General features: G+C 41.8%; 1 protein-coding gene across 1 annotated transcript in view; it reads left to right on the forward strand.

Moving 5' to 3' along the window:
• The window catches only part of DSG1 (desmoglein 1), a 37286-nt gene extending 20839 nt beyond the window's left edge, over positions 1 to 16447 (forward strand). Inside the window, exons 10-16 of the mRNA XM_004702929.1 lie at positions 826 to 965; positions 6266 to 6412; positions 6464 to 6625; positions 9884 to 10017; positions 10273 to 10345; positions 12624 to 12832; positions 15356 to 16447. Coding sequence (XP_004702986.1) covers positions 826 to 965; positions 6266 to 6412; positions 6464 to 6625; positions 9884 to 10017; positions 10273 to 10345; positions 12624 to 12832; positions 15356 to 16447 — 1957 coding nt within the window. The remainder of the gene's footprint in view (positions 1 to 825; positions 966 to 6265; positions 6413 to 6463; positions 6626 to 9883; positions 10018 to 10272; positions 10346 to 12623; positions 12833 to 15355) is intronic.
• Positions 16448 to 17368: the final 921 nt, after the last annotated feature.

Consider the following 17368-nt stretch of genomic DNA (forward strand, 5'->3'; position numbering starts at 1 on the left):
AAAAAAAAAAAAAGAAAAGATTGGCATGCCTATAATTTGGATATTTTATCCATCAGCTGGCTAATTGAAAAATTCTATGGCCAGTCCTCCCGGTACTGGGTTTTTCATGGAAATTTGCCCAATTTGGAATCAATTAGAGGTGCTTTCTTCACTTTCATTGAACTTAATATGGACAATAACTTTGGTATGAAAATGAATTATATTAAGAAATTATATTATGTAAAAACAAGAGCGCTAGTGACCTAGTAGGTTATGCATGGGGTGGGGGGTTAACCACAAGGTTAGCAGCTTGAAACCACCTGCTGCTCTGCGGGAGAAAGACCCGGCTTTCTACTCCTGTAACGAATTACAGTCTCAGAAATCTGCAGTCAGAATTGACTAGATGGAAGTGAGTGTATTTGTTTTTGTTTTTATTCTAAAACACTCTCTTTATGAAAATACTTCTCCTTGATCAAGAAAAGATGTGTGTATGTGTATATGTTTTCACCTGTGCTTGTAATCAAGAACAACAGCGAATTGAGAGAGGGAACACCACAAATGTGTTTCAAAAGTTCTTTGTGTTCTACCTGGTGGCACATCAATTGTAAATGTGACCACACTCTACCACAGTCACTTGTCCCCTAAAGGCGTGAGGGCCTTGAGAGCATGGGCCACACCTCCTCTCCCATTGACCACTGAAGTACTACATGCGCAAGTAGAACACAACCTGGATCACCCTGGGGTGAAAACCGTCTCTAAGAACAGAAAACTACATACAAGAATTGCAAGTACTGGTTGAAAAATACACTTTGGCTGACATTAATTCATATTGTTTTTATATTACAGATATGTAATGGGAACAAATCCAGGCAACCTACTAGCTGTTGGTTCAAGTACAGGCATACTTACTTTGACCAATAGAGTGACCTGGGAAATATACCAAATGCTTGGAGGAAAATACCAAGGAACAATTCTGTCTATAGATGGTAAGATGGCGATTTAACTTTTCTCTTCCCCAGAGAAAGATATGTATTCATTCAGATATTAAGTAGTATTGTTAAGTAGTACTTTTCCAAAAGAGAGGTTGTCATAATTGGTACTATAATATCAGATCTTAAATGTTATGATTATGTAACTTAGTGGCTTATCAAGGATTCTTCTAGAAGACTGGATTGGTATCTTTTAGCATCATTTACTAGGAATGGGATGCTAAAGAAGCTATTTAGCACATCTATGTCTCACCCTTCTATTCTGTAAAATGGAACAATAGTAACATTGCAGATTTAGAAAGATTAACAGACTTAAGGACTGTAAACCATTTAGACCAGTGCAGCTAGACTCAGAACAAAAAAAGCATATAAATGTGAATGAGGGGAGTGCAGAATGGAGACCCAAAGCCTATCTGTAGGCAATTGACCATCCCCTCACAGAAGGGTCACAAGGAAGAGACGAGCCAGTCAGAGTACAGTATAGCACGATGAAACATACAACCTTCCTCTAGATCTTTAATGCTTCCTTCCCCCACTGTCCTGACCCCAATTCTATCTTACAAATCTGGCTAGACATGGATACAGATAAGAACTGGAAACACAGGGAATCCAGGACAGAAAAACCCCTCTAGACCAATAATGAGATTAGAGATACCAGGAGGGTAAGGGGAAGGTGGGGGGAGAAAGGGGAAAACAATCACAATGATCTTTATATAACACCCCCGCCCCACCCCGGGAGACAGACAACAGAAAAGTGGGTAAAGGGAGACATCAGTTAGTGTAAGACATGAAAAAAAAAAGATTTATAAATTATCAAGGGATAATGAAGTGGGGAGGAGGGGGGAGTGAGGGGGGAAAATGAGGAGCTGATACCAAGGCACAAGTAGAAAGCAAATGTTTTGAGAATGATGATGGCAACAAATGTACAAATGTGCTTGACACAGTGGATGGGTGGATGGATTGTGATAAGAGCTGTACGAGTCCCCAATAAAATGATTATAAAGAAGAAGAGTGCTACCATTTGATACATCAACGTTAATATTAACATCAGTAATTGACATTCTAAAATTATGCTATGAATTTATATTTGGTTAATGTACATTTTATAATAATTGAATCAGAAACCAAATTAACTTACTTTTACATAAATTTTAGAAACTTGAAGTATTACTTTTAGTAAAAAAAAAAAAAGGATAGAAAACATCATGTTTCAATTATTTTTCAAAAGCAACGAAATTAAACTAAACCCTTTGGTTCCCTAAGGAGATGCTCCGGTAGAACAGTGGTGAAGCACTCACCTGCTACCTGAAAGTTCCGTTGTTCCAACCCACCAGAAGCTAGTCTCCACGGACAGCATGTGGCAGTCCGCTTCTGGAAAGATTGTCTTTAGGTACCATTGGGTCAGTTCTGACTCAAAGAGACCGATTGCTCAATAGCAGGAATGATTGCCTACTCCTGAGCAATCCCCAGACTTGTGGTTATGTTTGAACCCATTTTGGCAGCCACTGTAGCAATCTAGCCCTGTGAGGATCTCTTTTCTTTTTTTTAGTGGGGGGAAGGGGGGACTTCTCCTTTACCAAGTATAATGCCCTTGTCCACTGGTCTCTCCTGATAAATATCCAAAGGACATGGGACAGTTTCTCCTCATCCTCACTTTTTTCTTAATTTAATATTTTATTGGGAGCTGTACAACCCATAGATCAGATTGTTGCCATCATCATTTACAATCCATTTTCTTTTTTCTTGAACTCCTTGATATCAGCTCCCCTTTATCCCCTCCCTTCCCCACCCTACCACCCCCTTGAGCCCTTAATAAATTTTTTTGGCCATAACTTACCCAATCCAATGAATCCATTCACCTAAAATGCTGATGTCCGTTCCCCTCAAGTGAGGTTATACATCATCGTTGCTGTCACTCCTCCCCCTCACCTTGTACCCTCAGGGAATCATTACTCCCATTACCAGCATTCTGGCTAGACTTCTTCTGACAGTCCAGACTACTTTCAATATTGTTCACCAACACTGTAATACAGATGCATCAATTTTTCTGCCATCTTCTTTATTCGCTGTCCATCTTTCATAGGTTGGAAATACCATGGCTCGGGTTAGGCACACCTTAGTCCACTGCCACCTCGGACACCCTATAGGGCACTTCTCCTGTGACCTATAGGGTTGTTATTAATTGGAATCAACTTGACAGGATTTGGGGTTTATTAACTAAAGCAGAAAATTTTCCCAAAGAAAATAGTAATAATTACTATGATTAATTACTTACTAATTTACTTACATACTAATTAATTACTAGCATACTAATTAATATGTTTAGCTACATTATATCCTCTTCTTTCTTCTTCTCTCTCTTTCTTCCTTCTTCAGTTAATCTCTTTCTATGTGCACCATCCATACATATATCAATTGTGTATAGCACATTTGTACATTCATTGCCCTCATTAATCTCAAAACATTTGCTCTCCACTTAAGCCCCTGGCACCAGCTCCTTATTTTTAACCCCTCCCTCCCCAGTCCCCCCTCCCTAATGAGCCCTTGATAATTTATAAATTATTATTTTGTCATATCTTGCCCGGCCCGACATCTCCCTTCACCCACTTTTCTGTTGTCCGTCCCCCAGGGAGGAGGTCACATGTAGATCCTTGTCATCAGTTTCCCCCTTTCCAACCCACCCTCCGTCTACCCTCCCAGTATCACCACTCACACCACTGGTCCTAAAGGGATGATCCACCCTGGATTCCCTGTGCTTCCAGTTCCTATCTGTACCAGTGTACATCCTCTGGTCTAGCCAGACTTTCAAGGTAGAATTGGGATCATGATAGTGGGGGGTGGGGGTTTAGGAAGCATTTAGGAACTAGAGGAAAGTTGTATCTTTCATCGTTGCTACATCGCACCCTGATAGGCTCATCTCCTCCCTGAAACCCTTCTGTAAGGGGATGTCCAGTGGCCTACAAATGGGCTTTGGGTCTCCACTCTGCACCCCCCTACCCCCCCATTCACTATGGTAAGATTTTTTGTTCTGATGATGCCTGGTACGTGATCCATTCGACACCTTGTGATCGCACCGGCTGGTGTGCTTCTTCCATGTGGGCTTTGTTGCTTCTGAACTAGATGGCCGCTTGTTTACCTTCAAGCCTTTAAGACCCCAGATGCTATACTTTGATAGCCGGGCACCATCAGCTTTCTTTGACACACTTTCTTATGCACCCATTTGTCTTCAGCGATCGTATCATGGAGGTGAGCACACAATGATATGATTTTTTGTTCTTTGATGCCTGATAATGATCCCTTCAGCACCTTGTGATCACACATGCTGGTGGGCTTCTTCTATGTGGGCTTTGTTGCTTTTGAGCTAGATGGCCACTTGTTTACCTTCAACCCTTTAAGACCCCCAGATGCTAAATCTTTTGATAGCTGGGCACCATCAGCTTTCTTCACATTTGCTTATTCACCTGCTCTGTCTTCAGTGGTTGTGTGGGGAAGGTGAGCATCATAGAATGCCAATTTAATAGAAGAAAGTATTCTTGCATTGAGGGAGTATTGCGTGGAGGCCCGATGTCTTTCTGCTACCTTAATACTAAACCTATAAATATTTGCACATAGATCTATTTCCCCATCCTCATACAATATATTTGCCTATGTACATGTCTTTATCTAGACCTCTATAAATGCCCTTTGCCCCCCAGCTCTTTCCTCTATTTCCTTTGATTTTCCTCCTGTCCCACTACCATGCTCAGTCCCCACCAGGGTTTCAGCAATTCCTCTTGGTTACATTACCTTGATTATGCCCTACCAGTCCTCCCAGACCCTCCTCACCACTGATTTGAATCACTTGTTTTTCGCTTGTCCCTGGGTTTGTTAACACCACTACCTTTCCCCCCACCTCTCCCTCTCCCATGTCCCCCCAGAACTGTCCGTCCCATTGTTTTCTCCTCCAGATTGTTCATCCAGCCTATCTTATTTAGACAGACCTGCAGAGATAATAACAAGCACAAAAACAAGACAGAGCAAACCCAATCAACAATATACAACAAACCAATAACAAACAAAACACAATAAGAAAGAAAAGCTTGTAGTTAGTTCAAGGATTGTTTGTTGCCCTTTAGGAGCGTTTTCCAGTCCAGTCTGTTGGGGCACCATGCCCTGGCCCCAAAGTCCACCTTCAGCATTCCCTAGCGACCTCACCACTCCATTTCCTTGCTGTTCTGTTGCACCCCCCTAGTGTTTTGCCTCGGTGTGGCAGGACCAGATCGGGTGCAATTCCCACACTGTGTCTCCGGTGTTGTCCCCTGTAGGACTATGGGTCAGTGAGGGGCGTCATGTCTCATAATGGGGCTGGCCATGTGGTCCTCTCTGTGGACTGGCTGCTCTAATTGGGAACATCATCCTCATGGCCTGGTGGGCCAGGATGTGCTGCACTCTCTCCTCCTCCCCCTTTATCTGCACCCATGTGCTCCGATCATATATATCCCTCTCCTGGAGCTGCAGATTCAATGCCGTCCTTTGAAATAAATTCTTCTGGGGAGAGAGGCAGGTGTCCACTTAGTAGTAGGGATTGGGGCCGGGCCCCCCTGACCTCTCCACTGGTTCCCAACTCCACGCCGGCATGTTGCATTCACATCTTGGAGCACTGGGTTGAAGTTTATTCCCAAAGTAAGAGCTATTCTCTCTCTGTCTTTCTCTTTCTCTGTCTCTCTGTCTCTCTCTCTCTCTCTCTCTCTCTCTCTCTCTCCCACACACACACACACAGACAGGCAGGTGGGTGCAGACAAATTCCCTCTTATATAGGGTTGGTTTTGAGTTTATAGGATGCTGTTTCATCACTAATAGATCTGTATAGAAATAATTAGCCATCCTGCTAAAAACTTGTTGACTTTGTTAGCCTCATCAAAGGAAGGAGATAAAGAGAAATTAAGGTGGGTGAGAGTAAGGCTACAATAAAAGAAAGCATAAAACATTAAACAAAATCTCGATTGAATGTACAGAAAAGTGAGCAAGTTATCTACGGTCTGAAAATGACCCCACCGTATCTTGTAACATATTACTGGTGGTACACGGTGTGACCTTTACTGTTTGTGCTTCTCAGCACATGAGATGGTATTTCAGGAACTCCAATATTCATAGTCTTTTGATATAAAAATAATCTGATTCGCCAGCAGGGGACAATTTAGAAAAGTTACTGAATTGATGGGAGTACCTACATTGCAATAAGTACTGATGCAAAAGAAAAACAGCTTTGCGCTGTCTAGAAAATGTATGAAACATGTCTTCCGTTTACCTTGTTACAGATGCTATGCAAAGAACATGCACTGGTACAATTGTTATTGATATTGACGGTTCTACTCTCTCGCGAGAAGATACTAGCACCAATACCAATACTGGCACAAGTACGGAGACAGGTACTGGCACAGGTACTGGCACAGGTACTGGTACTGGTACTGGCACTGGCACTGGAACTGACACTGGTACCAGTACTGTCACAGAAGGGGAATATACTCCATCTGATTATACCGACATATATGACCCTGGCTCTGTAAGCAAGAACCCAACAGATGTAGACGGTGGCATCCTTCGAAACCCTTCCGATAATGTACACTTCGGCCCCGCTGGCATTGGATTGCTCATCATGGGATTCTTGGTCTTAGGATGTAAGTACTTTAAGAGCCTTCTTTCTTATACATGTTTTAATTGGTGGGAGAGGAGATACGTTTCTGGATCCTTTGATAAAGTATATTCTGTGAAGTCTTTCATACAATTATCAACAAATGTATGTGCTTGGCACTGGGTTTATGAAAAAGATCAAACTTCTTGACGCCACTGGAAGATAAGTTCCTTTTTCTGCCAGTCTCAACATAAGGGGAAAATGCTCTATCAGAGGCTGACTTGACTTGCTGTTTGAGAGAAGGGACAATAGAAAACAATTAAAATCATCAGAAAAGCCTATACACTGAAAGTAAATTATGAGTTGGATATTGAACAGTTGAATATGGGTTCAAGTGATGGACAAAAGAGGGGGAACACAGGGAGGAAACATAACCCACTAAATCACAGAAAAGCAGACGGGAACAGGCTCCACTCTGTAAGGCATAGGGTGCGCGTGGCAGCGTGGTGAGAGACAAAACTGGAACCAGAAGGAGGGCCTGGATCTTCAAGGAGTTCCTTGCTATGTGAAGACTGTCTAGCATAACGAAAGAAGAGTCAGATGAACCTGGACTTGAACTTCAGTTTCTACACTTCATTGTAACCTTTCTGAGCCTCAGTTTTGTCATCTATGAAACAATAATAGCTCATCACATTGCTGTGATAGATGTAAAAGCAATACCTCAGTTAGCACATGCTAGGTTCTCGAGTAGGAAACCCGATTGGCACTGAGCGTGGGCTAAGCTGTGGGCCTGCTAAGAGCAGCATTGGTAACTAGAACCCACCCGCCATGATGGATGCAGGAGAACAATGACCCTGCTTGCTCTCACGAAGATACAGTCTCCAAAACCCTTTAGAGGGTAGCCATGCATCAGAATCAACTCGATGGCGGTGGTATTTCTTAGAGTAGACCTAGGGAGGGCACAAAGAGTGGGGTTTGGGTGGAACTTCAAACCAACCCAGTAGTGCTGCAAGAGAAAGACCTGAAAATCTGCTTCCATACAGATTACAACCCTCCGGAGCCTTTCTAAGCGTGGGAGGCACTGCGGGTTCCTATAAACTGGAACTGACGGTGTCAACAAGTTTGGTTTTTGTGTTTTTGGGATTTGGGGTTTGTTTTTGTTTGGGGGGTGGGGGATTTTTTTGTTTCTAGAGGACATAGTCCAGGATGTAACTGTGGGTATAAAGATTAACCCAATCCCAAGTAGTCCTTCCTGTTGTCTTAGATGATGGGGCTGGGGGGAGGAGCGTGAGACAAATGTCACTCTGAGGAAGGAGAAGGGGAGACCTGAAAATAAGTACACAACGCTAACATCTCCACATTGTAATCAAATCATTGTTCAAGAAAATACAATTCACTCACTCACGGAGATTCGAATTTCAAGCTTAAAATCTTGATATCCGAAGATTCTTCAGAAAGAATTTCTTTGGCACCCACACGCAAAGATATGTAAAGCACATTACATATGAAATGTTTGTTTCCAACTTCATTAATTTAATACATGAACAGCTGTACCATTTATGCATTGACTAAGTTTACTAGTACACTGGTTTTCTCAGAGTTTAGAGGATATTCTTATCATTTTGGTCTCTTTGATGAAAACTGAACACCTGCGAACCACCCAGAGTCTGGACGTATGGATCACACGGTGGAAGTGGAGGCTCCTTTTCCATAGTTTGAAATATATATGGATTAAGTAATATAAATGGGTTCTTATTGGCTTATAATAACTTGAAGGATAACCACAAAAGATCTGTGACAGAGAGAACAAGGTTGGAGAAAGAAGAAATTTTTAACAAAATTAACCTGGGCAGGAAAAAAATTCTTCAAATCCTATAAATTCTTTAGAATGCTACATAAAATATGTGGGAAAAGACAAAATTATCTAATGTCTCATTTTTCAGTCCTGTAAATTATTAGGCAACATTTAAAACTTTAAAACGTAGTGCTCTGTAAAGTAATTTAATTAGTCTGGTTCTGATTATCTCTTATGAATAAAAAACAACAACTTTGGATTTTTTAAAAATATTGGTGACTGTCTACCTTTGTATGGTATAATTAATAAAAGACTGTAAATATTTGCATGATGTTTTGTAGGAAAGATAAACATCTGGAGTTTATATATATATACATGCACACAGAGATATGTGTTTGTCTAAAATATGTATACAATATCTTTATATTTTATATAAATATATATACACACATATATCACATACTTTCACATACACACCCAAACACACAGGCTTCAAATAGTTCATGGAGAATGGAATTAAAAGATCATGAAATTTTCCACAAATTTTTTCAAAGCCCCCTCATGCGTATCAAAAGACATTGCTGAAGGAACAAGCAGTCTACCTTGCCTTCGGGGTCTCATTAGAATAGGAAACAAGACATATGGGAAAGCTTTGCAAATCAAATAACCAACATATGAAATAGGAAATGTTAAGTACAGAAGGTTAGCCAAAGCTGGTGTCTTCTCTTTAAGAAGAAAAACACACTCGTATATACTTAATGTACATAGAAAAATAAACAAACTAGAGGGTTGACATTTACACAAAGCAATAACATTAATCTGTGTGATGGTCCCTATTTGGATAAAGAAATAATATCTACGTGGAGCAAAATAATAACCTCCTAGAGAAGAATGTCTTGCACTTCAAGGAAGATTGTACCATGGAAATGAAAAGGGACTCTGAAGAAGGAGTGTCAATCAAAGCCGAGAAGTGGATACACGCAGATCCCAACGAGTAACCTGCCCTGCCAGCCTTCTTTTGCGCTCCTTCGATCACGTCCTGGTGAATGACAGGGAAAAATACTTATCTGTTTAAGGACTAGAGTACTATTTAGAATTCGAACACTCGATATTAAGTGTGCTAGACAGCAATTTTTGACTCGTAGACAGTAGAATTGCCTCATTAGGTTTTTTTGGTTGTAATCAGTATGGGCATAAATTGCCAGTTGTGAAAAGCCACGGGGTGATTCAGAATCACGAACCTTTGGGCAGGGAGCTGAGAGTTTAACTATTAGGCCACCAGCGCTCCAGTGTGAACATAGACTAAAATGAATTACAGAGTACTGTGCTGAAACGCGCACTTATTTTGATGCCTGACCATCATTATATTTGCTTTCTGAACTTTCATACTTTTATAATCAAATAGAGTTATATCAGGGATATAAATTCAACCAAAATGCTTTTAAAAATAGGTCGCTGAGTTGATAGGGGCCACTGCTAACTTTGGGGTTCCATCTCTTCCACCGGCAGTGGTTCCATTTTTGCTCATCTGCTGTGATTGTGGAGGCGCCCCTGGTGTTGGAGGTGGTTTTGAGCCTGTTCCCGAATGTTCAGACGGAGCGATTCAGTCATGGGCAGTTGAGGGACCACAGCCTGAACTCAGGGTAAGCGCTCAACTGTAAACACTGTCCTTTGATAGTCACCTAACCTCAGTCGTACACACATGAAACAAGCGTGCACGCTGTCTTCAAACTAGATGGAAACAACCAGAAGAGGCTTCAAGGCTCAGGTTTTCAGCAGATTTCAGTTTCCTAAGTAATGTTCTTGTAGGAAATGTACAGTAATTTGAGAATAAACCAAATGCATGACTCTAGAAATGAAAGAGTGGCTACAAATGGGAAACTTTTTCTGTTTTTTAGGACTTGGCCACCATTTGCGTGCCCCAGATGCTGCCTGAGAACGCCAACATCATTGAATGCATTGACAATACAGGTAAGAAAAAAAATGCGTTTTCCTTTTAACGGCTCAAACGGCATTTTAACAGCCCCCACAAGGATCTGTGTTCTCTCTCTTTGTGTAACTTACCTTCCAATCATGGGTTAGTGCTTTTAAAAATAACTGATGGCCAGATTAAATAATAAGAGAAAGCCTATCTTCCTTATTATTTTTTATGACCTGATAGAAGAATAGTATAAACAGGAGAAAAGTAATGAAGTCAGTTTGGGTCAAGGTTTTGTCTAATAGAGAAAATGTCATCAAACACATGCACATACAAACACTGCTAATTCAAAGAATCCCACAGCTATTGACTCAATTCTGACTCCCAGTAACCCTATGGGACCGAGCCCTGAAGTTTCCCAAAGTGTCCTTCTTGACAGGGACAGACGGACTCATCTTTCTGCCATGGAATAGTTGGTGGGTTTGAACTATCAACTTGGCAATTATCACTGCAATGCTTAGCCCATTGCGCCTCCAGGACTATTTAATTCTAATTCAAGATCACCTCCACTAAAATAGGCCCAAGCTCATTGACTAAAGCTTGAACCTTCCTCCTCAGTTCACCTAAAAATGAAAACCCACTCTAACTGAAGCTGTCCAATGTGACAAAGAATATGACTACATTCATTCTCTGTATCAACATAGAAGATGATCTAAAAATGATTTCTCTGATTTATTACATTAAAGCTAGCAGATGAAACACTATCAAACTGTCAGCATTCTCAGTGGAGGCTTTCTCACACATCCATAAAACCCCAAACCGATTCACTGCCATTGAGTTGATGCCAACTCATAGCAACTCCTCAGGACAGTGTAGAACCACCCCTAGGAGTCTCTGAGGCTGTAACTCTTCATGGGAGTAGAAAGCTCTCTCTCCCTCGAAGTGGTTAGTGGTTTTGAACTGCTGTCCTTGAGGATTGCAGTCCAAGACAAAACCACAATTCACATGCATAAGATGGCACTAATAAAATTTGCCTTAAAGATGGCACAACCGATCCATTGCTATAACCCAAAGAACAATTAGAATGTCATATACGGATAGCTATGACTCGAATTTTTAAAAAGCATGTAAAATAACTTCCCTTTGAAAATAATATCATCTTACTTCTTTCAAGGTAGATAAAGATTTCATTTTTCTCATGTTCTTCTTCAAACTGGAAACCATCATTTTCCACTTTAGAATATAGCACACCCAGTGGTAGAGCTGGGGTTCATCTCGAGGATTGCGCAGGCTCCTCTTGAAACATGCAATGCCTCCTGTCAGGGGTGTTCTTGTTAATGGCACCAGCAGAACTCATCATTGGCACCAATCACTTGTCAGACTATCACCTGCAGCAGCATTTATTTACGTATTTTTCCTTCGTTCAGTTCACACATTTTTGCTGAATATTTGCATCACACAAAGCGCCAGGAAAGGCACCACCAGAAAATAAAGCCAAATCAGTTACCATTGAGTTGATTTCAAACACGTTTCAGACTAGAACTGCCCTCCTTACGGTTTTCAGTGCTGTGATCATTGGGCCTTTCTACTGAGAAGCCTCTGGGTGGATTTAAATAACCAGCCTTTCAGTTAGTAGCCAAGTACTTAAAGGTTTGCACCAAGCAGGTGCTCCAGGAATTTTCATACAAGTATGGAAAACACACCCAAATCAAGGTCTCTAAAATATTAAAGTGATTGTCAACACTCTTCATGTGCACATCACTTCCACTGACCAGGTCATTATTTCATCCTGTCTACTCTGAATAGTGTAACCATCTTCTACAACTTCCTCTCCTTTTTTCAGATGAAAATCCAAGCTCTCCAGGAAAACTTTCCTCAGCCCACAGACATGTCTCCCTCTTCTCTAAATGTCAGCGGTGCTCATTCTTTCTTCGGGTTGTACAGAGTTCCAAATAATGCATTGAGCTAAACTGTGTGTTTTTTAAGAAAAAAGATTTAAAAATCTAAAATTTTGGAATTTCCACCTATCTCAATTTCCATTAAGTCAAATCCAAAATCTCTGAGGAAAATGATTTTATCACTTTTGTGCAGTTTTCCACTCCCTGAACAGCATCTTTACGAGCTTTATCAAATCTTCGCCAGATTCACAAACTGATAAATAATAACATTGAACTTGATACTCCGTTCATATTCCCTCTCTTATAGGCCATCTTCATTTGACTTTTATTTATAAATGTGTACTTAACTGAAGAACCTATGCATTAAAATAAGTTACTAATTTTGTTTGCAATATACAAGAGAAACTCACTTTAATTTGATCAACACTCTTAGGAGTTTATACAAATGAGTATTGTGGCCGAGAAATGCAAGATCTGGGAGGAGGAGAAAGAACAACAGGATTTGAAGTCACGAGTGGAGTTAAAACATCTGGAATGCCCGAGATTTGTCAAGACTATTCTGGAACATTAAGAAGAAATTCTATGAGGGAATGTAGAGAAGGGGGTCTGAATATGAATTTCATGGAGAGTTACTTCTGTCAGGTAAGGCCTCTGGCCACATCTCCTCCTCTCTATCTTTACGCCCCATTACCAACTCCCTTTGCCCTAAATGTGTCTCTGCCCTGAGTGCACGGCCCTCTCTTCCTCTCCATATCTTTGCTTATGTGGTGCCCCTCCGGGAACACTTTGACCCCATCACTTCTCTCTCCAAGTCCTGCTCATCTTTCAAGACTAAGTTCAAAGTCATTGGCCCTGTAATATTTACTGTTATCTCTTGTACCCCAAAGAGGGTTCGTTTTCCCTTATCTGTGTTTTGCCCATAAGTTGCTCATTATATAAGCTATATCACATGATGTATTATCTATGCCTATGATGCTAGTACCTAGCTAAGTTCCAGGCACACACCCATTGTGGTCCAGCTGAATTCTGACTCATAATGATCCTCTCAGACCGAGTAGAGCTGCCTCCGTAGGGTTTGCAAAAGTATAAATATTTTCAGAAACATAGTCACACATTTCTCCAGACAAGCCGCTAGGGGATTTGAACTATCAATCTTGTGGCTAACATCCACATGCTTCACTATAGTATTTCTAGGCACATAAACCAAACCAAATCCACTACCAGCAAGTCACTTCCTTCTCATGGCAACCCTCTATGGGGCCTCCAAGACTGTCACCCTTGACAGGAGCAGATAGCTGCAGCTTTCTCCCCTCTCCCTTCTTCAATTCGCAGCCCAAGCCCCGACACAACTGCCTGTTGTTACACACCACGAGGTACTCAAGGTTCCCGGAAACTCCTCTCTCTGATGTGAACTGAAAGTACATTTCTGATCTTCTACATTCTGACCGCAAACATCTACATTTATTTCCCTAATGGTCTAGACTCTAGACTCGTTAGAATCACTGATGTGTGAAAAGCCTTTCAAATACCTATGAGTAAATAAGAGACCTGTTACGGAAATCTACATGCATACTTTCTATCCGTGTGTGGTTCCCCTATATATGGACAGTATTTTTATGAAAAGTACAGTCTTTCTTCAACTCTTGCAGTTCCCTCTTCTGTCACTTCATTACACAAAAATAAAAATAAAGACATAACAAACCCACTGCTACCAAGTCAATCCTACCCTTAGTGGCCCTCTGCAGAGTTTCTGAGGCCATAGATCTCTGTGGGAACTGATAGTCCCACATTTCTCTCATGGAGTTGCTAGTGGGTCTCAACCACCAACTGCATGGTTAGAAACTGAACCCTGACCCAACAGCATCACCACATCTCTGATGAAATGCAAATTTGTCGGACATTTTTTCCCTTGACCATGAATTACCTTCTAGTGGCTGCTGTAACAAACTGTCACATAGCAGCAACTCTGAGAGTTCTGGAGACCAGAAGTTGAATCACTAAACTGAATTCAACTAGGGTTCCTCCAGCGGATCCAGGGGAGAGCTTGTTCCTTGCCTCGTGCTGCTACTGATGGCTGCTGGTACTGTTCAGCTTGGTGTTCCATCGCTCCACCCTTTGTCCCTTCTTCAATCACCATCTTCTGTATGTGTCTTGTTTTCTGTCTTTACTAAACCTCCTTCTGCCGCTCTAAGGACGCTTGTGATTGCCTTAAGACCCTACCTGGATTACAGCCTTGGAAACAGTATTAGACAGTTCAACAATGTCATATAGGGTCGTCAGGGATTGGAATCAAGTTGGCAGCATGCAGTAACTACTGGGAAGAGTCACGGTTCATTATTCAGCAATGCAGTGCTCATGATCGCCTGCATGACAAAATTTTGGAATATAATGACTGTGAATAATAAAAATTAACTCTATGTGCTTATTATATATAGCAAGTCTTATCGAGGGGAGACTTTATCTGGTTTTGTTCATGCTTTGACAAGTTCCCTGCACAGGGCTTGGCAAGCAGGAAGAACGGGAGATGCGTTTTTAAATTAAGCTGACACCAGAACGGTGATAGCAATTATTGCTCACACATGTGCAAGAAAGATAAACCAGAGTGCTTTCACTTCACGGAAGGAGATTCGATGCTTAAAATTTGTCTTTGATCATCTTCTATTTTTTTAATCCAAAAGGCACAGACCGAGAATCGCACTTTTGTGAAAAATTTACAATGAGATATATCTGCATAAAACTATCACATTCATCTCAGGAAAGGAAATAGCACTAAGTGATCCCAAATACCGTGTGAGCTACTTTTTGTACAATGAAACAATATAGAAGTTTATGTACTTGGAATGAAAGAAAAACTCATGTGATTTCTTCATACTCCTTGTGTGCAAAGCATACTACCAAGTAGCTTTTAATTCAAAATATATCATCAAATTTGTAGTTAAAGTTATTTCCAACAAATTCTTTCTAGTACTTATATAGCAATTTCCCACCATGTCTAGTAAATCATATAATTTTGTTTTAAATATTCTCCTTTTAAAATTCTCTGGAAGAAAAATGAATACTAATACTGTTCTATTAGATATTCATCATTTCTTTTCTAAATATGTCATCACAATTTATGCTAAGTATAGTTTTATCATTTACTTTCTCTTTTCTCCACAACTTTAGAAAGCATATGCTTATGCGGATGAAGATGAAGGCCGCCCGTCCAACGACTGCTTGCTCATCTATGACATTGAAGGTGCAGGTTCCCCTGCTGGTTCTGTGGGTTGTTGTAGCTTCATTGGGGAAGACTTGGATGACAACTTCTTGGACACACTGGGGCCTAAGTTTAAGAAGTTGGCAGATATCAGTTTGGGAAAAGAAGTCGAACCCTGTCCAGATTTTGATCCCTCGTGGCCTCCTGAGAGGATGGAACCAGTTTGCCCTCCACAGGGAACAGAGCTCATTCCTAGTGGGCATCCACCGATCTCACCACATTTCGGCACGACCACAGTGATTTCTGAGAGCACCTATCCTTCAGGACCTGGGGTACATCATCCTATGCCTATTCCTGATCCTCTGAGCTATGGTAATGTCACTGTGAAGGAGTCTTACACCACCTCTGGCACTCTGAAGCCCTCTGTCCACATTCATGATAACCGACAGGCATCCAATGTGGTGGTGACAGAGAGGGTGGTGGGCCCAATCTCTGGGGCTGATTTCCATGGGATGTTAGATATGCCTGATCTGAGAGATGGGTCAAATGTGATTGTGACAGAAAGGGTAATAGCACCAAGTTCAGGTCTACCAACCACTTTGACCATACCTGATCCTAGAGAGGCTTCAAATGTGGTCGTGACGGAGAGAGTGATCAGACCAACCTCTGGAGTGATGGGTACTCTCGGGATGCACCCGGAGTTATCGAATGCCCACAATGTGATTGTGACCGAGAGGGTAGTTTCTGGAGCTGGCATAGCTGGAATTAGTGGCACAGCTGGCATCAGTGGAGGGGGTGGTTTAGGCAGTAGTGGCCTGGTTGGTCCCAGCCTCACTGCTGGAGGTGGGGGCCTGAGTGGAGCTGGAATGAGTGGTGGTGGCATTGGGCTGAGCAACCTAGGTGGAGGCGGGGGCTTGAGTGGCAGCATGGGGGGGACAGCCACCATTGGCCACGTGAGAAGCTCTTCTGATCATCATTTTAGCCAGACCCTTGACTCCACCTCGCCTAGCACAGCTCGAAGTAGGATCACAAAGTACAGCACAGTGCAATATACCAAGTAGCCAGGACCCCAGCCCACTGTCGGGCAGTGAGGGTCATTTGGATTCAATTTCCACCATACAAAAGTTAACAAGGTTATTTATGATGCCCAACAGGCTCTAAGATAATAGTGGAACCACAAGAGAAACCAGACTCCGAAAAACAAGCGGAAACATCCTTGGAGAAGGAGAGGTTTCCTTAAATTAATACTAAAGGGATGAACATGAACTAAAACTTGAGGCAGGTCATCTTTGTGCCTATGCGGCGGCCTGTAGCAGCCTTTCTGCATTTGTGTGGCCTGCAGTACATGCCCGGCACGTGGCATGAATAAAGCACAATCATTTAAAAGGACCCACTTTAAGATTGGCATGATTGTCCTCACGATGTCTTGATTTGCCATGTTCAAAAAGAACTAAACCTGCAGAATGTGCTCATATATGAAGGAAGAATTTTATATGAGCGTTAGGTGACCCATCTGGTTGACAAACCACGTTAATAAAAAGACAACTCCCTAAAGCAGGCCAAAGCTAAGCAATTTGTAACTTGATAATAATATTAAAGGATGACTACATAGCCAAGTGTATCGTCTACCAAACACTCCTTCCTTAATAACTGCATGGCTGTTGTGTGGTGCCATTGAGTTGAACAATCACCCCAAGGCTTCCTCAACGGTCATCTTCATGGGAGCAGGTGCCAGGTCTTTTCTCCCCCATTACCTCGGGTGGATTTGAACTTGTGAACCTCTTGCCTAACAACTGAGTGTTTCACTGCTGTACCTCTGGAACTCCTTATCAGTGCAGTCGAGAGATGAAACTTCACAGGAGGAAAGGCTACCTTGGAGACACAGCTGACCAGAGAGTTGCAATGGGTGAGATCACTTGGGGTCACCTGGCAATGTCTGACACTGAATCTTAAGATGAAGCTTCAGCTACATCTTATGGGAC

This window comes from Echinops telfairi, unplaced genomic scaffold (assembly GCF_000313985.2).
Source record: "Echinops telfairi isolate 266 unplaced genomic scaffold, ASM31398v2 ScPeMD7_7400;HRSCAF=8409, whole genome shotgun sequence".
NCBI lineage: Eukaryota > Metazoa > Chordata > Mammalia > Afrosoricida > Tenrecidae > Echinops > Echinops telfairi.